At 34.8% G+C, this 25,175-nt stretch overlaps 1 protein-coding gene and 1 long non-coding RNA gene across 22 annotated transcripts in view; one reads left to right on the forward strand and one right to left on the reverse strand.

The window, feature by feature from the left end:
- LOC102152366 overlaps positions 1-25,175 on the forward strand; it is a 146,381-nt gene that overhangs the window by 4,135 nt on the left and 117,071 nt on the right. For 16 of the 19 annotated variants that reach the window (XR_005382587.1, XR_005382580.1, XR_005382585.1 and 13 more), the window contains exons 2-4: positions 2,185-2,339; positions 8,430-8,531; positions 16,668-16,912. This is a non-coding gene — a long non-coding RNA (uncharacterized LOC102152366). The remainder of the gene's footprint in view (positions 1-2,184; positions 2,340-8,429; positions 8,532-16,667; positions 16,913-25,175) is intronic. The other 3 variants (XR_005382594.1, XR_005382595.1, XR_005382583.1) reach the window with 1 other exon arrangement.
- The window catches only part of NDST3 (N-deacetylase and N-sulfotransferase 3), a 171,526-nt gene continuing 160,789 nt past the window's right edge, over positions 14,439-25,175 (reverse strand). For all 3 annotated transcript variants that reach the window (XM_038581775.1, XM_038581773.1, XM_038581774.1), the window contains 2 exons: positions 21,538-21,640; positions 14,439-17,216 (listed from right to left, as the gene is read on the reverse strand). In XM_038581775.1, the coding sequence (XP_038437703.1) occupies positions 17,097-17,216; positions 21,538-21,640 (223 nt within the window). In that variant the 3' untranslated portion in view covers positions 14,439-17,096. The remainder of the gene's footprint in view (positions 17,217-21,537; positions 21,641-25,175) is intronic.

Raw genomic sequence — 25,175 nt, forward strand, 5'->3', positions numbered from 1 at the left:
AAAATTTCCTTTGCTATGAAGAAGCTTTTTAGTTTGATGTAGTCTCACTAGCTTATTTTCACTTTTGTTGCCTTTGCTTTTGGAGTCAGAACCAAGATCAATGTCAGTGCCTCTGTTTTTTCCTAGGAATATTTATGGTTTCAGGCTTACATTCAAGTCTTTAATCCATTTTTAGTTCATTTCTGTGTATTGTAAGAAAATATTCCAGTTTCGTTCTTTTGCATGTGGCTGTCAAGTTTTCCAGCACTATTCATTGAACAGATTGTCCTTTCCCATTGTGTATTCTTGGCTCCTTTGTTGTAAATTAATTGACCGTATATGCATGGGTTTATTTCTGGGCTCTCTATTCTGTTCCATTGATCAATGTGTCTTTTTTTTTTTATGATTTATTTATTTATATTGGGGGGGAGGGGCAAAGGAACAGGGAGAGAGAGAATCTCAAACAGACTTCTGCTGAGCACAGAGCCTAAAGCCGGGCTCCATCTCATGACTCTGAGATCATGACCTAAGCTGTGAGATCATGACCTAAGCTGAAGTCAAGAGTTGGACACTTAATTGATTGAGCCACACAGGCAGTTCTCACTCTGTCTTTTTATACCAGTATCATACTATAGCTTTGCAATATTACCAACCACGAAGCATGATGTCTCCAGTTTTGTTCTTTTTCAAAATTGCTTTGACTATTTGGATCTTTTGTAGATCCAAATACAAATTTTAGCATTGTTTGCTTTATTTCTGTGAAAAATGCATTGGAATTTTGACAGGGATTGTATTGACTCTGTGGATTGCTTTGCACAGTAGGAACATTTAAACAATATTCTTCCAATCAATGAGTGCAGAATTTCTTTCCATTTATTTATATCATCTTCACTTTCTTTCATCAGTGGTTATAATTTTCAGTATATGGGTTTTTCAATTTTTAGTGTATTTCTGTATGAATCAAAGTACTAGTTATCTATTTTTTTTTTAATTTATTTATGATAGTCACACAGAGAGAGAGAGAGAGGCAGAGACACAGGCAGAGGGAGAAGCAGGCTCCATGCACCGGGAGCCCGACGTGGGATTCGATCCCGGGTCTCCAGGATCGCGCCCTGGGCCAAAGGCAGGCGCCAAACCGCTGCGCCACCCAGGGATCCCCTATTGTTTTTTTTCAGATTAACCTAAGCACGTGGATTTTTTAAAAATTTTTTATTTATTTATTTATGATAGTCACACAGAGAGAGAGAGGCAGAGACACAGGCAGAGGGAGAAGCAGGCTCCATGCACCAGGAGCCCGACGTGGGACTCGACCCCGGGTCTCCAGGATCGCGCCCTGGGCCAAAGGCAGGCGCCAAACCACTGCGCCACCCAGGGATCCCAGCATCGTGGATTAAAACAATAAGCATTTATTATCTCACACAAGTTTTGTGGATCAGGATCCAAAAGCAGCCTATCTTAGTTGTTGCATGAGGTTGCAATCAGGATATTGACTGAGGCTGCAGTATCATCTTCCAAGGTGGCTCACTTACCTGCTTGGCAAGTTAATGTTAATTGTTGGCAGGAAGTCTCATCCTCAGCTTGTGGATCTCCATTAGGCTGCTGCTGAGATGTTCTCATGATATGGCAGCTGGCTTCTCCCAAAGTGAGTGATCCAAGAGAGGAAGTACCAATGATTTTATGACCTAGTCTGAGAAGTTACATGCTATCACTTGTTAGAACCAAGTTATTACTTCCAGCTCACACAAAAAGGGAGAGAAATTAAACTCCATCTCTTAAAGGAGAGAATGTAAAAATTTGTTGACACAAGTTAAAACTGCCACATTAAGAATGGTTGAGGTTATGTTGCAGTTAATGAACAGTCTACAATCTTTGGCGCTTAAAACAACGAGTGTTTCCTATCATGTTCTTGTTTAAAGATTTTCTACTATATGCTGGACCCTGTTCTTGGTGTTGGGGCAGGAACAATAAACAGACAAAATTTCTTACTCATGGAGTTTATATTTTAGTGGCACAAAATTGACATAAATAAGAGTATTAGAGTTATATCAGAGGAGTAGAACTACTAGGATATCAATATCAATACTGATATTTCTAGTGTAAGGTCAACCAAAGCTGTCAAAAGGAGGAAGCAAGGAAAAATGGCAACTGCAAGGATGAACTGAAATCCATGAAAATAAAGTGGAATCTGCATTCATTTTCCTCTAGTTCCAAGGATTCAACTTTGATGATAGAGGTGATCTGCAGGAGGAACTGGTCCTTTGTCACAGACCCACAAGTTGCAGAGGTTGAAACGGGCAGGAGTTGAAGAAGGTACAGACCTGGCTGCAGCCCCACACCAACAAAATGAGCTAGCAGATTAGGTGAGAATTTGCATAATCTGCAACATTGCCTCATGCCCTGTACTGACCTAAGTGTGAAAGTATATGACTGCTGTTTCACTTTCAATTACTATGCAAAATATCTCTTGTGGCCATACTAACCTGTAACTATTCAGGCGAGGAAATGAAACTGTAATACTAGGTTAGCTAAATTGACAAAATAGAAATCAACCACAATAAGTAAATTATATGAAAATTTAAAGTCAGTAAGTGCAATAGAGAAAATAAAGGTAGGGATGAGAAATGTTTGCAGTGAGGATAGGAATTATAATTTAAAAAAACATTCAGGGTAGATCTTGAGATGGTGACATTAGGTCAAACAAAAAGACTTAAGGTGAAGGAATGAAACGTGCTGATATCTGGAAGAATATTGTTTTTTTTAGCGATTTATTCACTAAGAGAGAGAGAGAGAGACAGCATGAGCAGGGGGAAGGGCAGAGGGAGAGAGAGACTCTCAAGCAGACTCCATGCTGAGTGTGGAGCCTGACCTGGGGCTTGATTCAACCCTGAGATCACCACCTGAATGGAAACCAAGAATCAGGTGCCCCTAGAAGAAGAATATTCTAAGTCTTCAGTGCTTCCTGAGTGGCACCATAGCTGCTGTGGTAGACAGCCTTTTCTAAGATTCCTAATGATTCCCACATCATATTATTCCCTCCTTTATGTAATTCCCTTGCCTTAAGTGGTGAAGTGATGAGATCTCACTTCTGAGATTATGTTATAAAAGACTCTTCTTTTTTGCTACCATTGCTTCTCTTGTCTTTTTGGATTGCCTGCTGTGATGAAGCAAGCTGCTATATTAGAGTGGCCTATGTGGCAAGGAACAGAGGGTGGTCTCTGGCCAACATGCAGTAAGGAACTGAGGCTGTCAGATCAATAGCCCCTGAGGAACTGAATCTTGACAACAGCCGTGTAAGTGAGATTGGATCTTTAACCATTTGAGCCTTGAGATGACTACAGCCCCAGATGTTGATTGTAGTCTGTGAAAGACACTGAAGCAGAGAATCCAGATAAACCAGATAATATTGTTTTAAGTGAGTAGTACATTTAAGAATTGTTTGTTATGCAGCAATTGATAACTCATATACGTGGCATGTTCAAGGAATAAAAATGAGACCAGTTTGGCTGAAGTGGGGTAACCAAATAGCAAGTGAAGTTAGAAAGGTGATAGGTTTCCTAGGGTTTTTTGCATCATTAAATGACTTTGAGTTTTCGTTTTTTTTTTTTTTTTTTTTTTGAGTGAACTTGGTAGCTGTTGGAGAGTTTGGAGGAGAGGAGTGATATGATCTGACTTAGGATTTACATGTTTCTTCTCAAAGCACTATTGAGAAGACACACAGTGTCTAGGGATAGTGTTTGAGTAGGGCAACCAGTTAGGCTAGTATGGTCATACAGATGAGAGAATGGTGATGACAATGATCCCAGTAGAGGAAATGAATGATTCAATTCTCAATATATTTTTATGATAGAGCTTATGGAATTTGATGATTGGGTATAGGTTGTAAGAGATATCTTTTAGACATTTGAGTAGAATTTTTGACTAGGGAATTTAATATGGAGTGTGGAGTTAATATGGAGTTCTGGGGAGAGGTCTGGACTGAGAGCTATCCAAGTGTAGAAGGCACTTAATGCCATGAGATTGGATACTAATAACAAGGGAGTAAAAGATACATAGAAAATGAGATCAAAGACTGAGTCCTTATGCCTTCTTAACATTTATCTACCAGGAAAAGAAGCAGGAACCAGCAAAGGATATTGAGAAGTTAGGTAAGGAGGAAAGCCATTGGAGTGTGGTATCCTGAAGTCAAGAAGAAAGTTTTTCAAATAAGAGAGAGTGATCAACTGTTCATGGTACAAGTAAAACGGAAGTTGAGCAATGACTATTGGATTTAGTAATATGAAGGTCATTTAGGACCTTGGTGAGAACAGTTTCACAGAGAATGGAAAGGGAATTGGAGACTATGGACTTAGTTAACCCATTTGCAGTTATGCTAGAAAACGGAAGAGAAATGGGGGAGTATCTAGAGAGGGATATGGGATCAAGAGTGGATTATTTTTTTTTTTTTTCCTGGAAGTGTTACAATTCCAGATTTCAAGATACTACAAAGCTATAGTAATCAAAGCAGTATGGTACTGGCACAAAAACAGAACAGAGAGTTCAGAAGTAAACTCACACTTTCATGGTCAATTAACCTTAGACAAAGGAGGCAAGATACACAATGGGAAAGATAGTCTCTTCAACAAATGATGCTGGAAATATGAGACTTCTTTCTTACACTATACACAAAAATAAATTCAAAATGGATTAAAGACCTAAATGTGAGTGAGACCTGAAACCATAAAGCTTCTAGAAGAAAACATAGATAGTAATTTTTTTGACCATAGAAACATTTTTTGTGAGTATATCTCCTCTGGCAAGGGAAACAAAAGCAAAATAAAACCGGTGGGACTAACCTAAAATATGAAAGGAACCTAAGTGTTTCATCAATAGATAAATGGATAAAGAAGAGGTGATATATATATATATATCACAGAGTATTACTCAGCTCTCAAGAAGAATGAAATCTTGCCATTACCATAGATTAACATGGATAGATCTAGAGGGTATAATGCCAAGTGCACTGAGTCAGACAGAGGAAGGAAAATACTATATGATTTCACTCATACATGGGGTTTAAGAAATGAAACAAGCAAACAAAGAAAAAAGAGACAAACAGAAAAACAGACTCTTAAATACAGAAAACAAACTGATGGTTGCCGGATGGGAGGTAGGTGGAGGGATGGGTGAAATAAATAAAGGGTATTAAGAGTACATTTATCTGGATGAGCATTGAGAAATGTATACAACTGCTTAGTCATTATATCGTACATCTGAAACTAATATTTCATTGTATGTTAATTATCCTTGAGTTTTAAACAAAGGAAAAAGATAAGTGGATTATTTTTTAAGCACAGGATGATGTAACGCATGTTTATATTCTGATGGGAAAGTTCCAGTGGAAATGGAAAATTGGTGGTGCAGGAGAGGTTTGGTGAATTTCTTAAGCAATTGTTTGTGGGATCTTGTGCACAAAGTAGGATTTGGCCTATGATGGTGGTTCAAGCAATTCATTTATAGAAACAGGATTATATGGGCATAGATGCTGGTAGGTGAGTGATGTGGTGGTCTGAACTTTTGAATATTCTTTTTTATTAATATCTAGTAATAGAAAGCAAGGTCATCAACTAAGAAGTTGGAGGAGGGAGTATTGGATATTTGAGGAGAGAGGTGAAGGTATAATTAGGAGATGGTGTAAGTAGACTTGGAACTGTAGGATTCCTGGGCCACATTTGGGACCCACTTGAATTCTTGTAATGAATTTAAGTTCATTTAAATTAAAATATTAGCATGACTGCATATTTTCTCTACAAAACATGGCTGCATAAGTATACGTGTAAAGCTGACTAAGAGTTGGAACTAAGGTTGGGGTTTGACAAGAAAGTAAACAAAGTGTAGCCATTCTGACTGGGCAGAGGGAGAAGGAGAGAAAGAATCTCAAGGATGCTCAGAGCTGAGCATAGAGCCTGACTGACACAGGGCTGGATCTCATGACCCTTACATCATGACCTGAGCCAAAATCAAGAGTCACATGTTTAACCAATTGAGCCACCCAGGCATCCCTCAGATCCTAAATTTTTATGATCTGTCTTCCATAAAAATTATAAATATCTATGTTAGTGAAAAGATAAGCTTATGTTTATGTAAACTTAATGAAATAAAAATTATAAGAAGCAACCATTTTTTAAAAAGTACCACTAGGTGGCTCTGTTACCCTATTATTTAGGTCTGTGTTTAAAACCCTAGAAGGTTTTAACTTAAAACACATTCGTTTATTATTGTGCATAAATGTATAAGTGAATGTGTAGATAATAGCATGAAAATGTCATCACATATAATGGATTCTATCAAGCTACCCTCTGGACTCTAGTTTTGTATAATATTCAGAGTAAATATTGAAAACTTAGATTCTACTAGAAAGGAACAACTTTCCCCTAGATGCAGATTCTAAGAATATGATTGAATACCACAGACCTTTTTTATATATTTGACCTTGATGTATAAGTTTTTAAAAATACTGAATTAATCGAGTAAAGATTTAATTCATTTCCTATTGTCTGAAGTATTTAAGTTGTTACATATTTTAATGTGGTATGTATCAAAGTAGACATTGATTTTGTTGGAGGAATAAAATATTTCTGCCCGATCTACCAGAGGACACAGATATAATCATATTCATCTTAGCTATAGCAGTATTTGATTCATGGTATATGTTCAATGAATGTTTGTTGAATGAGGAAGCTGGCATGATAAAAGTGAAAAAATTTCTGGGACAGGAAAAATGAATTGTGAGTTAGTATATTAAAGAAAAAATAAGCTAGTATATTAAAGCAAAAATGACAAGTGTTTTTGGCCATGAGCACCTCTTACCTCAGTCTTTGCCAAAAAGTTTAAAAATTTTTGCCAAAAATTTTCACCTTCACACGGGGATATATATTTTAAATCTTATAATAGAAATAATTTTAAATCTTATAATGGAAGTCATTTCACAGAGAAAATTTTATGACAAACTGAAACTGATCTTATAGGTCAATATTTGTAATTGTAATAGATCTTCACTATCTTCACAATCTTGGTATTAGAAATATATAATCTTAATTGGATAGCAAGGACTATATTAATGAACTTCTATTTGATTCTCAAAGAAATGGCAAGACTTGTTCAATACTCTGACTTACTGTACAATACTACTTTGGCTCAAGCTAAAATTTTTATATTACTTTTTAAAAAATCCTAAAACTGTAAAACATTGGTGTAAGAAATTGAGGATGACACAAAAAGGAAAGATATTCCATGCTTGTGGATTAGGAGAACCAATATTATGACAATATCCATTGAATACCTATCATGTGTCAGAGACTTGATACATAAATGCGGGGATACATTGATGTAAGAAAACAAATACACCTGCCTTCAAGAAACTTCAGTAGAAGATAACAGATGTAAGTAAAATTGGTAAATTATAGAGTTATAAGGTCACAAATATAATGGTAAAAAAAATAAAATTAGGATAATGGGAATCAGGAGTTCAGCGAAGAGGTAAAAGGACAAAAATTTTATATGTAAGGTTGCCGATGTTGGCATTTTGAAAAAATGACATTTGCACAAAGACCCAAATAAATTGCAGGAGTTAGCCATGTGGACGTTTGAGGAAATGTCAGTACAAAGGCTTTAAAATAGCAAAGAAGTCAGTGCAACTGTTGCATAATGAGAGACAAGGAAGAAGAACTGAGGTCATAAAGGGGGATGTCAGATCATGTAAGTTGCAGTCTGACTGGAAAGGAGGGCTATTACAGGATTTTTAATAGAAGATTCCTCTGACTTAATTTGTAAGAAGGTTACTTTTGGATCTTGAGTGACAGTAGTTTATCAGGCACAGAGATGGAAGCAGGGAAGATATCCAAGATAAAGATGGTATTATCTCAGAACAGGGTGGCAGCAGTGGTGACAAGTGGTAGGTTTTGGATTGACTTGAAGAGTGAGCCAATGGGATTCCTTGGTGGAGTGAATGTGGGATGTGCTAATCAAGAGAGTGACTATTCTGTTGACAGATTCCACCAACTCTAAAGGCAATATTATACAAGAGCATGACTCATAAGCTGTGTCAACCACAGGATGGAACAGATTCCTTGGGAAGAAGATAAACATCTGCAGATGCGCTCCAGCTGCGGATTCAGGCTTACTACATCACTATGCCTATTCCCAGCTCTTCTTAACTGAGGCTGCATCTATCAGTCTATCAATAGTCTCTCAACCCTGCTGTTGGCTGTTTTTCTATGAGTCTCCATTGTTGCTAATTGAACCTGAGGTGTGATGCTTATACAGTGGGTATGAATTCCATGATCCTCAACCTGTGCAGAATGTAGTTTTCAATAACTGTTCCCATTCTAGTATATTTCATTACTAGAAACTTTTAAGTCTATTTTAGGAAAGCCCAGTCAAATTTCAGGTTCTTCTTTCCCTTTCTTCCCAAGGTGGTCATGACAATGGACATGAAGTGAGAGGGTGACATCTGGGCCTCATCTGTCATCTGTCCTGTGCTGGCATTGGGTGAACCTTATCAAGTTCCATCCTTGGTAAGTGGCTTCTAGCTTCCATGATCTGGGTTCCTTACAACCCCTAGAGTTATCAGTCTGGGCAGGTCATTAGGTGTCCTCCTGGTTTTAGCTGCCAAGTCTCTTTGGGTCTAAAGACCTGTTAGTGATTTTTGCAGCTTCCATAAAGAATGGGAACTTTCATGTTCCTGTGCCCCTGTGGAGCCTGTGCCATCCTAGGTCATATATACTTAGAACTATTTTAACTATTTTGCTCCCACACCATTGGTGGGCAGAGCACATAGAAGAGGTTGCTGCTTTACAGAGTTTTAGATGGAAAGTAGGACACAGTTTTCTCTACTCTTGGATTCTCAGGTCTCTCATTCTTTCATTTTCAAAACTCACTTTGGTGGCAAGGAGAAAGGGCAGGGGAAGAAGAAACTCATTCTCATGTATACCTCTCTCTTTTCCCTTTCCAAAATTTTAAAAGTTCCAGCCAGACAACTTCCGGTCTGGGAGTAGAATGGGAAGGTGATAGGAGGTATAGTCTGGCTTTCCATCTATTTGCCTTCCAGTCTCTTGTTTATGATATAAATATTGGCCTTTGGTACTTAAATTACTTCCAACTCCTATGCCAGCAGCTCTCACACTTTTTGGTCTGAGGATCTCTCTACATTATAAAAAATTATTGAGGACTCCAAAGGATTTTTGTTTAGAAGGGTTATATCTATTAATATTTACTGTATTAGAAATTTAAGTTGAGGAATTAAAAAGTATCAATTAATTTAAAAGTAAGAGCAAACTCATAATAAGATCATGGTTTTGGGATCCCTGGGTGGCGCAGCGGTTTGGCGCCTGCCTTTGGCCCAGGGCGCGATCCGGGAGACCCTGGATCGAATCCCACGTCGGGCTCCCGGTGCATGGGGCCTGCTTCTCCCTCTGCCTGTGTCTCTGCCTCTCTCTCTCTCTCTCTCTGTGTGACTATCATAAATAAATAAAAATTAAAAAAAAAAAAAGATCATGGTTTTAATGAAAAATAACTGTTTTTCAAAACAAAAAATATAGTGAGTGGCATTGTGTTACATTTATGTATATCTCTTTAGTGTTTGGTTTAATAGAAGACAGCTGGATACTGATATTTATTTTTGCAATCTATTTTGATATGTTGTTTTTATTGAAGTATATGAAGAAAATCTGACCTTACACAAATATGTATTTGGAAGTGTAAATTTATAGCTTTTTCAGATTATTGTGGATATTTTTCTTTGTTAAAACTTAATAAGTGACATTTTCTTTTTTTTTAATTAATTAATTAATTAATTTATTTATGATAGTCACAGAGAGAGAGAGAGAGAGAGAGTGGCAGAGACATAGGCAGAGGGAGAAGCAGGCTCCATGCACCGGGAGCCCGACATGGGATTCGATCCTGGGTCTCCAGGATCGCGCCCTGGGCCAAAGGCAGGTGCTAAACCGCTGCGCCACCCAGGGATCCCAATAAGTGACATTTTCTTAAATGATATTTGTAATGTGGAATTTGAACCAACTCAGTAAACTTTCCACATTTTGTTACATTTAAAACTATTTGTTTTGCCCAAGAGTTGAACTTTTGCTGTTATAATGATGTACCATGTATAATGATTCTGTAACCTCCTGCATAGGTCATTTGGAAAATATTGGTTCACAGAGTTATGCAGATCTTTCAAATGTTAATATATTTCATTATGTAACATTAGAAAATATTTGTTAATATCACCATCAGTCTCATCAAAAAAAGTATTTAAATATTAGTCTGCTGTTGACTTCTTAGCAGATACAAGTTCTACATAATTTTAATTTTCACTTGAAAGCTCACTTTTTATCATTGGCAATAAATACAGTCAGTTGTTTTTCTTGAAGTGACAGGCTCACTTTGTTCATTTTCAAAAAAATCTCTTCCAATTACTGAAGTCTGCATAACCATAGTTCTCTGTCAGTCATTTTTTCAAGTAAAGATGGTGCTTCACAAATAAAGTAGCCAGTTTTCTTTTAGCTTAAATATATTGAATAAAAATAAGAAAAAAAAAAGTTCAATTTGCAACTCAATTGCTCAAGTGCTTTTCCTTGAGACAACTATCTACTTCAGTATGTGGCAGAAGTGCCTTAGGCGTGCTTCACATTTTGTCACAGAGAGATTAAAAAGACAGGTACTCAAGGTTGAAATTTAATAATATTAATAATTCTTACTGCTTCACCAAGGGCATTCTGAAGTGCAACTTTTTTTTTTTTAACGTGTGTGTGTGTGTGTGTGTGTGTGTGATGGTGAAGAATACAGTGACTACTAATACAGACTGATGTCACTATCTTGATTTATGTTAAAGCAGCAGCAGTTTTACCCAATATTGCTATTGCAAAATTAGGGGAAGAAATCAATAAAATGACAAAGGAATATAATAAATTAGTATTATTATGAAAATATTTTGACCTGCAGACCCTCTGAAGGGTACCCCTTTTGCCAGAGGTCCGCAGACAATACCTTTACAACTACTGCACTAATGTACTAAATAAGGCTATGTAGCTGACAGAGGTCTTAGCTATTAGTTAATCTCATGGATAATATCCAATATCTGATGCTGGATTCAGCTGCTCCTTAGATCTCTTCCTCTGTAATCTTCTCATCAAATTGGCTGCTGTTGATCCTGAATATTTAGACTTATTTTTTTAAATGATAGATTATTGCTGTTGTGATAAAAATAGTACATGTACTTGGAAATAAAAATTCAAATATTTCTCCCTCATCCCACAGTCTAGTCCCATTTAGTAAAGGTAGCTCCCTTTTAGCTTTTCTTTTCAAGTTGTGCTGATTATCTCCATAATTCTGGTTAGTTTTTACCTTAATTTCTTGTTTTGTCAACTTCAGGCAATATCTGTTGGCTTCCCAACAGATAGGATCCTTCCCAACTGAAGGATCAGACATTTAGCTCACTTATATCATTCTTCTCATTTATACTCTTGTTCATTCTCCTACTTTTGAGCATATATTCATATTTTTATTTTTGTTTATGACCTCTTTTTGTTATGTTTGTGGCTTTAAATAATATGCTTAAGCATAGATTTCTGCTGAACTTACCATAGGCTGAAAGCAAATCAGAGTGTTCTCCAAAGAGAAGTGATTGGTTGAGCTACTTAGGCCCAGTTTCTGCTTGTAGCTTTACCATCTAGATGATTCTCAGCTCCTGCTGGGTGGCAAAATTTGTGAGAGACAGGAAGAATCAAATGTTACAAAAACTGATGATAAGTAAAACAAGGAGAAAATGGGTTCAGTGATCACATTTGACTTCTTCCATTAACAGATGGAGAAATTGAGGCCCAAAGTGGAAAAAGTGACCTATCCAATATTATCTAGTTAAGAATAGAAGCTGGGCTACAGTCTGATCTATCCTCTTTGCTAGTCTAGTTGTACTGAGGACATCCCTATAACTAATTGGGGATAGAAACAATATGGTTTTGTCAAACTGATCATAGATGGGAGTGAGAATTTCTCAATATTATATTGCATAGCCTTTTGTTATTTTTGAAATCATAATCTTTAACTTCTTTAAAGTTTGTGAGCATACTCATTTGTGTGTGAAGTAGACTTTATTTTCCAATAGTAGGTTTTGTAGGTCTTTAAAGGTTGTTTGTTTTCATAATTATTAAACTTGTTATGGTGATCTGTGATCAATGATTATGACTTGCTCAAAGCTCAGATTATGATTAGCATTTTTTAAATCAATAAGGTACATTTTAATTAAGTAAAAATAAAATAAAATAAAAAATAAAAGTTGTGTTTGTTTTGAAGGATACAAATCAAGTTCTGAAAAGATACACTAGAACCCTAGGAGTATATAACATTTTGAGCTCACATTTCTATTTAAAGTGGTTGAAACAAACAAAATAAATAAATAAATAAATAATTCAGATTAAAAATATCATTTACCAAATAGAAAAAAGAAGACCGATCTTTTCTGGTCCAACTGTATAAATTATGCACAATACTTAGGAGCAAGATCTGGTTTCCATTTTAGTTATTGATTTGAAATAGTGCATTTTGGCATCCAATATATAGACAGCAGGCATTTCCTGTACTTAATTTATTCCCTCATAACCAAGAAGCAGCTTGATATAGACAGTTTTATGTAAGGTTTGTCACAGATCCTGTGTGCTTTGGAAATGTTTCACATTTCATTAAATTTAATTCAGTTTTCTCTATGATAAAATGTGGGTAAATACATTCCTTCTAACAATATCCTGGAGACTTTATGCTGCGGGTAATGAATTTGTGAAATTTGCTTTTACTCCTTGAAAGGGATTGCTAGGCAAATAAAATATTTGCCTAAATCTGGCAAGTAAATGTCTTTCTTAAGTACTTATTGATATTCGTCATGATTCCTTTCTCTAAGAGATGCTCCAAAGGAGATGGTGAAAATATAGGGGGCTCCAATTTTAATGATTTACTAGTCTTTGTATTTATAACTTTTGGGAATAGGCTGAGAAATGATAGAAACTCAAAGATATAGAATTAATGGAAGAAGGTACAAGGGGAGGTTAAAAATAAATTTCATATAATAATAATTGAATAAATTCCTTGTGACATTTGTTAAGAGCAATGAATGTATAGAGAAGTCTTATAGACAATTTATTGAGGATGAAAAATGGCAAGAATTAGTAGTAGCAATGAGTGGTGGGGAAGTGGCCTTCATATTCTGTTAGGTACCCTTGGCCACAGGTGAGTGGCGTACTCAAAGTAGAGTTTAGCTTTTCTTGGGAATGGAATAAATGTCACACTGTCTTGGTTTGACCAAGACATGGCTTGACCTTATAAATTTAGTCTGCTTTTAAGTAAAGTAGGTGAAGAGAAGATAAACATTTCTAGCCAACACAAATTATTTCTTAAGGATTATCCACCGCAAGTATTCATTGCTTTTTCCATGACTGCCAACTATTTGGGGATGGGGGTATGTGTGCTTGGGATGGGGTGGGCAGGATGAAGGCAGCAGCTATGTTGTAGGTGATAACAAAGTAGAGTCAGCTTTGGCAGAATAGAATTCAGCTATAGAGAGTAATTTGAATTAGAGAAATTCCTTCATACGAAACATATGAGCAATTCATTGCCTCTCCATTGGTTAGAACTTTGGGTTAAAACCTATCTCTTGGAAATTGCAGTACTGATATCTCTGGAAAGTATAGTATTACAAATCATCATAAGCCACTAATATTGATAAGGTTGGTTTATTAGCCAGTCACCAGTTGGTCCTGTAGTAGATGGAACATAGGATGATATATTTAGATAGGAATTGAGGAGTCAGATGTACTGGAGAACTGTGTGTGTGAGATAAACCTATAGGGAAGTCAAATGGCACATGTGTGGACAGGGTGGCAGAGGGGCATTGCAGCATGAGAAAATCTGATTTCTATAAAAGGTGCTGGAATAGAGAAAAAAAGTTTATTGAAGATGTGGATAAATGGCTAACAACCTCCACTTTTTTTTTTCAGAGATTATTTGTTTTGATAGATTTTTTTTAAATAAAAGAGAGATTAGCTAACACCCTTTAAAACTCTAAAGAGAGGAACCCATTTGTGGGAAGCAGAGCAGAGTGCTAGGAGTAAGAAATGCTGTAATCATTCAGGTTCTGAAGTTTAAGTAACAGCTGTGTGTTTCTCTTACTCTCTTATGTTAGGATCCCGAGGTAACCCTAGGAATTGCTTTACATCTATTAGAACTAAAAAACTGCTAATATTGATTAGAAGGATCTGTGAAGGGTTATAGTAAAAATAAACTTACTTATTTCTTAATTGGAGGTTTTCTATGCATCTCTCCATTTTGAGTTATATTAGCGGTATCTGTGTTTTATAACCACCTCCCACTCCGTCCCAGACAAACACAAACAATCAAATACCTACTTGTTACCTAAAATCACTAGGCCCAAACTCTTCATTTTCTTATCACAGTTTATTGTTGTACATATGAGGTACCATGCTACTATCAGAATTATATCCAGGTTTTTTATTTTAAAAAACTCAGAGAAAAAATGTTTCCAGTAATTTTCATTCAATGTGAATGACAAGAATATCATAGCTATGAACATTGAAATAACCATTTCATTTCTTCCTGAGGAAGTTCCAATTTTAAGCAATGAAAAAAGGAATTCTATACAAAGCTAGTTTTAAATCACATTAGTTCTCATTCTTTTCTCACATGTATTTATGTTCCTTTTAGAATAGCATAATAACCAGCTGGAGTACATAACGTAAAAAGTATGTATGTCCTCTAGAATTTGATGTTGCCTCCAAGATACATTGAATGCTCAAAAATCCTTTAAAAGGTTTGCTACTATAGATAGCATAATACCTGTACTGTGAATGAGTAAATTTTGGTATGATCTGTTCCTTTTTATTTCATTATACAAGCATCCCGTATGTTTTTAAACATTTATCTTAAAGGGTGGCTGTTTGGTAGAGTTAGTTTACCTAGACAAAATTACGCCATTAGCACTTTGTTTAGAAATTTAAATATACATCTCATCATTAAAACACAAATGTACCATTTTTCTTTTTTTATCAGTAGAAATGTCAAAATAAAAACATTACATTGTATATAACTGCTGGGGCCTATTCTCACTGTGTGTGCCTCTCTTCAGCCAGTTTTCTTAAATTAGTGGAGATGAAAGACTATTCATTTGTCTTCCATGCTGGGCAAGTACTGCTTAAAAAAGGCAGCAGTAAGCACAAAGATTGAGTTTGCCATATTTGTCCAAATGACTCTGATTTTGCTTCCTTAATTGGGGTCTTAAAAACTTGCTCCTTCTCTAATTCTTTTGACTATTAGATTGTTTAAAAATTAGTGTATCATTTGAGTACGTAAAACTTTAATAAAAAATACGTAATAATCATAATGTAATTTTAGAAATTTATAGTAAGTGAAAGGATCTCAAACTTTATTTTCTAAGTAGTGAATAACTGATAGAGTTCAGTTTCACACATTATAATGAAAAAGTATTTGGGTTGTAGCTTTTCCTTGCATATCTTTTTTTTTTTCCCCTGATCATACTTTTGATAACATTTTATAACAGCTTATGTAATCATAGTAGGTATTTACCACTTAATGTTTTTATGTGTACAGTGAATTTAAAAATTAAGTAGATATAAGCATAGGACAATAAGTATGATTCTTTTCTTTTTTGAATACTTTATTAATCTTATTTAAAATTTAAGTGTAAATATAGTTCAGGAAATCATATCTAGCTTATCTTTTTACTTCCTCATTTAATTTGGTAGATAATCTGTATATTTAACTGTGTTTTATTATCTTCCACAAGAGAATATACAAAATAATCTCAAAAAAAAAGTGGGACTTGGCCCTGGCTTATTTTTTTCTGCCTTATATTAAAAGTATCATGGGAAATATCAGATTAAAAATCATATATCAATTTGTCTTTTTGTTATAATCTCTACATTACATGATTTCATTTTTAGGTATCTGGAAAAATGTAGTTTTTCTGTAATTTTAATGTGAATAACATAACATATTGTTTAGAGACACTGTGCTTACTTTTCATTTAATAGGTTTTGTTCTGGAGAAAAATTTTAAAAAGTTATTCACTTTTAAAAGTCAGTATGAAAAAAAAAAAAGTCAGTATGTTTCTGGAGATGACACATACCTCACATTTTATGCAAGTACTTCTGTAGAACCAGTGAGGACTACTGGAGTAGACTTGTAGCTCACAAAAAGAGGATAAAACTTGTCAATGATATATATTCAGACCCCTATAATTTCTCCCTTTTAGAAGATTTAGTGAGTACACTTTACATTACTATTTACCATTTTAGTATTCTCAGTGTGTTTCCATATACCTTTTGATGGCTTTACAACATATCTCAGAATAGCAATTACATTATGACAGAGGAGTTAGTAATTTTTACATAAATACACTAGAGTATGTATATGAAAAATCAATTTTTTTGCTATAGCACTTACCTTTTTATTTTGATGCAGATAAACCTCATATATAACTTTTTCACTCTCTGGTCTAGCACAAATTGTAATTTATAATTCTTTCTAAATATTCATAGATTTATATCTTGGCAAGCATTTTTCATGGGTATTATGCCTTTGGCATTTTATGCTACATTGTGATGTTTATTTTTCTTCTCATTTTGTAGGACACTTTATAGGATCAAATAAGAAAACATTGTACAGGCAAACAGTGGTCTAAAAATCTACAGAGACACAATCTTAGTTGATATATAAAAGTGTAAATATTACTATGAAATGGAACAATTCTGCATTTGTGTTTGATACCTATATTGGTTGCAGTTGACTTCCACGAGTGCACAGTAGTCTACAATAATCCCACAGGCTCAGATATGGATTAAGAGAAAGGCCATAGGCCCAAGGCTTGTAACAGGTATGTTTTCTTTTTTGTTGTTGTTGTTGTTTTCTAATCATCCACATGCCAGCACATGGAAGGAACTTTGTTCTTTTTTCTCATTTGAAGAGGTATATTTTTAAACAGCCTTTTGGTAGCTTCTGGAAGCTTTGGGAAAGGTGAGCATTATATGGCAGATGGATTCTCCAGAAGTTTTTCAGTGCTATCTCACTTTCTGCAGCTCCTGCCTCAGCCAGGATGGCAAGGGCTGCCCCAGTTTGTGCAGCAGCTTTGAGAGTTCCACGTTGTGATCTCTGTAGTAGCTTGACAGAAATGCTCTGCTCTGCGGTTGGACATAAAAGTACATTTCATTTTTTTGATTAAAGTATACTTCATATACTTTGATGATGTTTAAATTTGCATCAAGCGTACCATACCTGGGTTGAGATTTATCTTAAGCATGTAGGATATTTATTTATTTAGCAAAACATAAACACGATGACTCTCTTCTTCAAAAAAGACACTCTATATACATACACTGTTTTTACTAGGGAAAGAGCTTTTGTATTAAACTTGTGATTTATTTGTGCAAAATTAAGTGTTAAAATAATTTGATTGACTTGTCATAAAAATAGTTGTAACAACTGGTTGGGTCTAATATTATGCTCTTATTAAAATCATCCTTGCTTTGAGAATGTTAGATGCTTGATGTTTTGATACATCTATAATATAAAATACTCCTTTGCCATCATTAATTTACATTAGATTTAGAAGGTACGTAATTCTTTCTTAAGAGATGTTTTAAGGCATACAAAAGCATATTGCTAAAAACAATATTGTGGTAGACTTAAAAATGCAGTAGGTAAACCAGGGTAACCTCTAACCTACTATATTTGTATAATTTGGCCTAAAGAAGCAAAATAATGCCTTGTAATCTAGCTTGACTTAGAGGGAGGTAGATTTCTCTTCAAAAAAAAAAAAAAGATTTTAATAATTGGAACTGTCAAACTGGGAAGGGCTGTGCTATGAACTGGCATTTAGTGGAATTCATATATAGGTTGGATGATCATTGCTAGGATTGTTGTGAAGGAGGGATTTCTGCATGTGTATCTGTACCTCCACACCTTGTACTATTCTGAGATTTTCCATGGAGTCGAACTTTAAAAAGTTTTTATTTAATTCCATGTGCTGTTCTTTTAAAATGTAATATCTAGTATTCCATTTTAAATTCCATAGAAGCAAGTCTCATTTTGTATTGATAATTTCAATGTAACATAGCGGTTTTTGTAGGAATCATGATCACTGGAATTAAATAGAGTATTTGTGCTATATTCTTTTTCTTTTTTTAAAAGATTTTATTTTATTTATTCAGAGAGGCACAGAGAGGCACAGGCAGAGGGAGAAGCAGGCTCCACGCAGGGAGCCCAACGTGGGACTCAATCCTGGGTCTCCAGGATCACGCCCGGGCTGCAGGCGGTGCTAAACTGCTGCGCCACCAGGGCTGCCCCTAGGATGAGCCTTTGATCTTTGAGTACAGTCTGAGTTTCTGAATTTTCCCATTTTGTTCTCTCTTCTTGGCTTACTTTGTACTATTTCTCATTATGACAGAAGTCCTGCTTGGAACAGCAGCTTGGGGTTACCCGGTTCCTGCCAGCTTGCTCCCTAGTATTTCCATATGATAAGTGATTATCCTACATCTTAACTAAGTCTAGAATTTAACCTCCTAGGATTCATTTCTACTATTTATCCCTTTGGAGTTTGAATTGAACCTCCTAGTACTGAGGATTATCTCAATCTTACCTCAGCCTATTCGCCTTTTGGGCATTATTTTCAAACCTGGCTGCTGTGTTTGTCCATAGACAAACCCCTGTCCTGTGCCCTGTCCTGTGTTTATATGTGTGCCCATGATCATGTCCCCTTCATCAAGTACCCTTTCCTCTTGATGCTCTGCTTCCTCATTATAGCAAAATAAATGAAATGAGATTTGTAATACACAAAATGTTCTATTTTAGAGTCTAATATGTTCAGGCTAAAGGGTACTAGAACAGAACTTTGTGGTATGCAGGACTTATTGAACACACATTGTTATCTGGCAGTCATTTAGAAGGGGGAATATTTTATTTATTTATTTTTATTTTTTATAACATTTATTGACTGTGTTTTTTTTTTTTTTTAAGATTTTATTTATTTATTCATGAGAGACATAGAGAAAGAGAGAGAGGCAGAGACATAGGCAGAGGGAGAAGCAGGCTCCATACAGGGAGCCTGATGTGGGACTCGATCCCGGGACTCCAGGATCACGCCCTGGGCCAAAGGCGGTGCTAAACCACAGAGCCACCCAGGGATTCCCCAGATGGGGGAATATTTTAGCTGGTAAGATCACAGATAGGATATATGCTAATGTATGTCAATGTAATCTGACTACTTCATGCAAACTCATGTAAAATAATAGGAAGAGATAGTAATATCTTTTATAACATAAAAATATAATATAAGATGGAATCATATAATATATTCAATATCAGGTTGTTTATTGATGTATTATTAAACTAAAGAGTATTCTATGCTTTTGATTTTGAGAGATAATAGATTTAGTGGTATTAATTTAGAGTGTCAGTTTTTATTCCTTTTCTACACTATATTTTCATAAACAAGTAAAAGTAGAAGTAGGCCAACAACTTTCTTAATTTACCTAGATTAGATGCATTCTATGATGTTTTGGTGACAGTTGGGTACTGCCATTTTTCTGTAATAGGAGAAGCAAGCAATGTTGTGACACTATTGCCTTTCCTTTACCCTTGCCTTCTCTCTGGTCACTATCTGCATAAAGTCAACCATTCCATTCCCTAAAATAAATGCAGTATATACATGATATTGTGATATAATAAGGAACATATATATTTGGTTTTCATCTCTGGTTCCTGGCACAGAGCTCCTAAAACCCTTGCAATTTCCTAAGTGATAGGGTGAGAGGAGTGTCTTTTGTTATTCATAATAAGCCCTTTTAAGCCAAATCTGAGTTTATGCTAATGAAGTGACTCTTGCTGGGGGCATAGGTAGCTTCAGATAGGGACTAGTTGCTAGAGGAAGGAACATAAGATTAGAGGTTGGGAACTCTCAACCCCAGCCTCTGACCTCTAGAGAAGGAAAAAAGAACTGAGGATTAAGGAAGTTACTAACGGCCAGTGATTTAATCAATCATGTCTCCATAAATGGAACCTCCATAAAAGCCCTAAATGAAGACTGGAGAATGTCAGGGTTGGTGCTGGGAAGGTGGTACACTGCAAACTCCAGAGACAGAAGCTACTGTGCTTAGCACACTTCTGGACCTTGTTCTATGTACCTCTTAATATGGTTATTCATTTGTATCCTTTGTAATAATAGAAAGTAAAGTGTTTCCCTGAGTTCTGTTAACTGTTATAGTAAATTATATAAAAGCTGAGGAAGGGGTCATGAGAACCCTTGATTTGTAGCCACTTTGGACAGAAGTGAGTAACCTGGGAACCCAGTACCTGCTTTTGGATCTGAAGAGAGGGTAGTTTTGTGGTAGTAAGACCTTTACCTGTGGAGTTACACTAACTTGGGGGTATTTAGTGTTATAATTGATTAAATTGTAGGGTATCTAGTTGGTATCTGCAGAAACTTGCACAATTGCTTGGTATAAACCTGCACACATTTGGTGTCAGAAGTATGAGTTAAAAACCCTTAGAATATATTACACAGTAACCTTGTTGGAGTATCAATTTGGAAGTATTGATACTCTAAAAAGTTTTGTTTTTCTTATTTTTCTGTATCACAAAATCTAATATTATGCCTCCGTATGTTTGTTTGATAGGAGTAAAATATGTGCTATGAAAGATGTTCTACAGGGTCTTTTAAACATTTTCTTTTCTTTTTTAAAAGATTTTATTTATTCATGAGAGACACACACAGAGAGAGAGGCAGAGACAGGCAGAGAGAGAAGCAGGTTCCCCGCTGGGAGTCCTATGTGGGACCCCAGGACCCCCCTGAGATCCCAGGACCCTGGGATCATGTCCTGAGCCAAAGGCAGATCTTAACCACTGAGCCACCCAGGCGTCCCATAAACAGTTTAATAAATACCATAGAGAAATAGCTTCGATATATGAAATTGATATATTTTATATTAGTTATTTAAAATACTATGGAAATTGTCCTTGAATTTCTATTAATGTGTAAGGATTATTTTCATAGTGCTCTGAAGGTAAATTTTAATAATCAACCAAAGAAAACTACCAAAGAAATATTATTATATAGGCTACACTTACTACTCTATAGTGACTTAGTGGAGAAAAAAAATAGAAATTTTTTTATCCTGTTTTCAGTTTTCAGTTGATGTATTTCCTGTTTTGGTTTCAGTTAATACTTTTAGTGCTAAAATTTCTGTGACTGTATTAATCTTTTTATAATGAGATGTTGCCTTTTTTGTTCTGCTTCAAAATAAAAATTCTGTTGTTTTCCTTTATTCTTGCATAACAGGTAATGTATCATTGGACAAATCAAAACAAGCAATCTGGATACATTGAAATCCAAATGTCACTTGTAATTTTTAGAAGGGCTAAGTTTTTATTTTTTACTTTTATAAGAAAATAAGAAAATATTTATTAGCTTGGTTATTTAGTTTGTAATAGAAGCTTTATACTTACATCAGGATCCATTGGAGGGTATTTTCTTCCTTTGCTCTTTCCAAGGCATTTTGTTTTACCTTCTTCCAATAACTGACACCAGAAACCTTTATGAGAATCAAATCTAAAAAAAAAATTAAAAACGTAAAACACAAAAATGTATTTTTCAAGCAATTTATAAGGTATAATGACCAAAAACATGAATATGAATATATTTTTGGATTTTAATCTATAACCAGAGAGACTGGCATATTTTTTGACTAAATCACTTTGCATAAAGTCTTTTGGCATACTTCTGAATTCTTAGTCCATCTGTCATATTTGTGAGTTTGCCAGATTCCTAATAGAAAAATTGTCAGCAGAAGGTCTCCTATTAATAGAAATTAATAAGCCTACCTCCTTCATCTGGAAGGAAAAAGTTTTATAAATTTCAAGTCTGTTCTTTGCCTTTGTAGAGTTTAAAAATGACAAGTCAGCTTTCATCCATATCTATGGACTTATATAGTACTTATACCATATAATTATAGAGTAATAGAAGCAAAAGGGTTTTGCTGTGCTATGAAGTGATTAATTTTAGGATTCTCTAGCTATCATATACTTAACTTTTTCTCAGAGTCACTTTCTTATTTTGGAATGAGCTCTGTATTAAAGTCAAGGTACCTATAAATGTGGATTTTCATGGCGTAACTATAATAAAAATAATAGCACATTAAACTTATATTTCATTTATTTTTATCTTTCATGTGATTTTATTTATTATATTATTTTTTTAAATTTTTATTTTAATTCCAGTTAGTTAACATACTAAGCTTACACTTCAGTTTGCCAAAATATTTTTTAAAAATACTTATTTATTTGAAGGACAAAGAGAGCAGAGGGAGGGTCAGAGGGAGAGGGAGCGAATCTCAAGCAGACTCTGCTGAGCATGGAGCTGGATGCAGGCTTGATCTCATGACCCTAAGAGCATGACCTGAGCCATAACCAAGAGTCAGATGCTCAACTGTACCCCAGTATACCAAAATATTTTATGTAACTCTTTTTTCTTTGAGCTTTCATTATAACCCCTTAATGATGGAGAGTACATGATTCTTCCCATTTTATGGCACTTAGCATAATGTTTGGCTCTTTGTGAATGTTCACTGAATGTTAGTTGAATAAATAATGAAAAAGAAGGAATTATTTGTCAAGGTTTATCTCTCTTGGACTATTTTTTTTTTCCATATGCAGGACATGACTTAAATCTAGGCCTCCTACTCTAAGTCTGGTGCCTTTTCTTCTTCACTGATCTCTGGTTATATTTTATATTATCATTCATTACAAATAAATAGTAATTTTCATGCTTGAATATAAAAACAAAAGTAAGAGTCAGTAATGATAATTCTTTCACATTGCTTTTATAATTTAATAATTCTATTGCTATAATTTCTTCACTGGAATTATCACCCGGGGCTACTTCTTCCTTTTGTTTTTTTAATCTACACTACTCAGACTACTGTTTCTGATTTTTTTCTTAAAATTGTAGTGTGAACAGTGAACAATGGGCATTGAAATAACACTTTTAGCCTAAAAATGTGAAATACCTAGAAAAAAATTTAATGTAAAATATGTGCAAGATCTGACACTGAAAAATACAAAACATTGTTAGAGATATTGTAGAAGATATTAAAAAAGAGGGCTATATCATGTTCACAGCTCAAAAGACTAAGTATTTTTAAAGTATCAACTCTCTCCAAATTTATCTGTAGATTTAGTGTGATGCCAATAAAAACTCCAGTGGAATTTGTAGAAATTGAAAAGATGATTCTAAAATACATATGGAAATGCAAAGGACATAGACAAACTAAAACATTTTGAAAAAGGAGAATAAAGTTAGAGATCTTATACTACTTAATTTTAAGATTTACTATAATGCTACAGTAATCAAGTCTATGTGGTATTTGCACCAATGAATATATGGAACCAAAGAGAGGGAGTCCAGAAACAGACCAACACATCTAGAATGAACTGATTTTCAAAAACAAGTGCCAAATAAATTTGATGGGAATGAACAATGTTTTAAACAAATTAAACTGGAAAAATTGTATATCTGCATGGAAAATATGAATATTCATCCTTAATTACACTACATAAAAATTAGCTTAAAGTTAATCATAGACTTTAACTTAAGAGGTAAAACTCTAAAAATTCTGACAGTAAGCAGGAAAAACATATAGAAAAATTTTGTAATCTTGATTTAGTAAAGATATCTTAGGATGAATGATAAAAGAAGAAGAATAAAAGATTTGAATACATCAATATTTAAAACCTTTGTTTTTCTAAAATACTTTAGAAAATAAAAGAAGAAGTCATAGATTGGGCAAAAGTATTTGTAAAACATAGGACTAATTAAAGACTTGTATTCAGAACTCAACAAAGAAAGATAATAATGCCAATAAAAATTGGGTCAAAGATTGGAACAGGTACTTCATCAAAAAACATATGTGAATGACCAGTAAACAAATGAAAATCTCAACATAATTAGTCATTAAGGAAATGCTAATTAAAATCACAAATGAGGGGCACCTGGGTGGCTCAGTTGGTTAAGCATCTGTCTTTGGCTCAGGTCATGATCTCTGGTCCTGGGATCGAGCTCCATATTGGGTTTCCTGTTCAGCGAGGAGTCTACTTCTCTCTCTCTCTCTCTCCCTCTATCTTCCTGTCTCTTCCTCTGCTCCTCCCTACTACTTTTTCTTTCTCTCTCAAATATGTAAATAAATAAAAAAATAGGTTTAAAATCACAAATGAAATACCACAAACACTCACTAGAATGGCAGTTTAAAAAGATCAATACCAAGTGTTGGCAAAGACGTGGAACCATTAGAACTGCTAGACCTTGTTTGTGGAAATTAAGAATATTATAGCCACTTTGGAAAACTTCTTATATATTTAAATATATAATTAGTATTTGACCCATCAATCCATTTTTAGGTGTTAGCCCAAGAGAAATGAAAATATATGTCCATACAAAAATATGTACACAAATGTTTGTAACTAGCCTCAAATGGAAACAACTCTATGTCTATCAATTAATGAAAGGATAAACAAATTGTAGTATATCCATAGAATGGAGTACTACTCAATAATAGAAAAGGCCTAATTACTAACAGATGTAACAATAGGGAGGAATCTCAAAATCACTATGCTAAATGAAAGAAAGTAGATGAGTGGTTGCTAGGGGGCAAGAGTGAGGGGAAAGGACTGACTTCAGAAGAGCATGAAGAAACTTTTTGGATTAATGGAAATGTTCTGTATCTTGATTGTGGTGGTGTATACAACTGTAACCATATGTCAAAATTCATCAATTATACAATTAAAATGGGCAGAGTTTATTATATATGAATTGTTCATCCTTAAAGCTGATTTAAAATTATAGTGTAATTGAATGTGTATGTATACGTATGGATATGATTTGGAAGGTAGTCTTTATGTAGCTAATTTTGTGGAGTTTATAATATAGCCATATGAAAAGAATGTAAACCTAGATCTCTGTATGGGTATTAGAGACACTAAAGGATTATTTACATCCCACTTATGCAAAACCTATTTCTCATGATTACTGACAATTGTGTGAGATCAGGACACAACATGATATGTTTTCATGTTATTTATATTCTTGTTTG

The sequence above is a fragment of the Canis lupus genome, chromosome 32 (assembly GCF_011100685.1).
Source record: "Canis lupus familiaris isolate Mischka breed German Shepherd chromosome 32, alternate assembly UU_Cfam_GSD_1.0, whole genome shotgun sequence".
NCBI classification, from domain to species: Eukaryota; Metazoa; Chordata; class Mammalia; order Carnivora; family Canidae; genus Canis; species Canis lupus.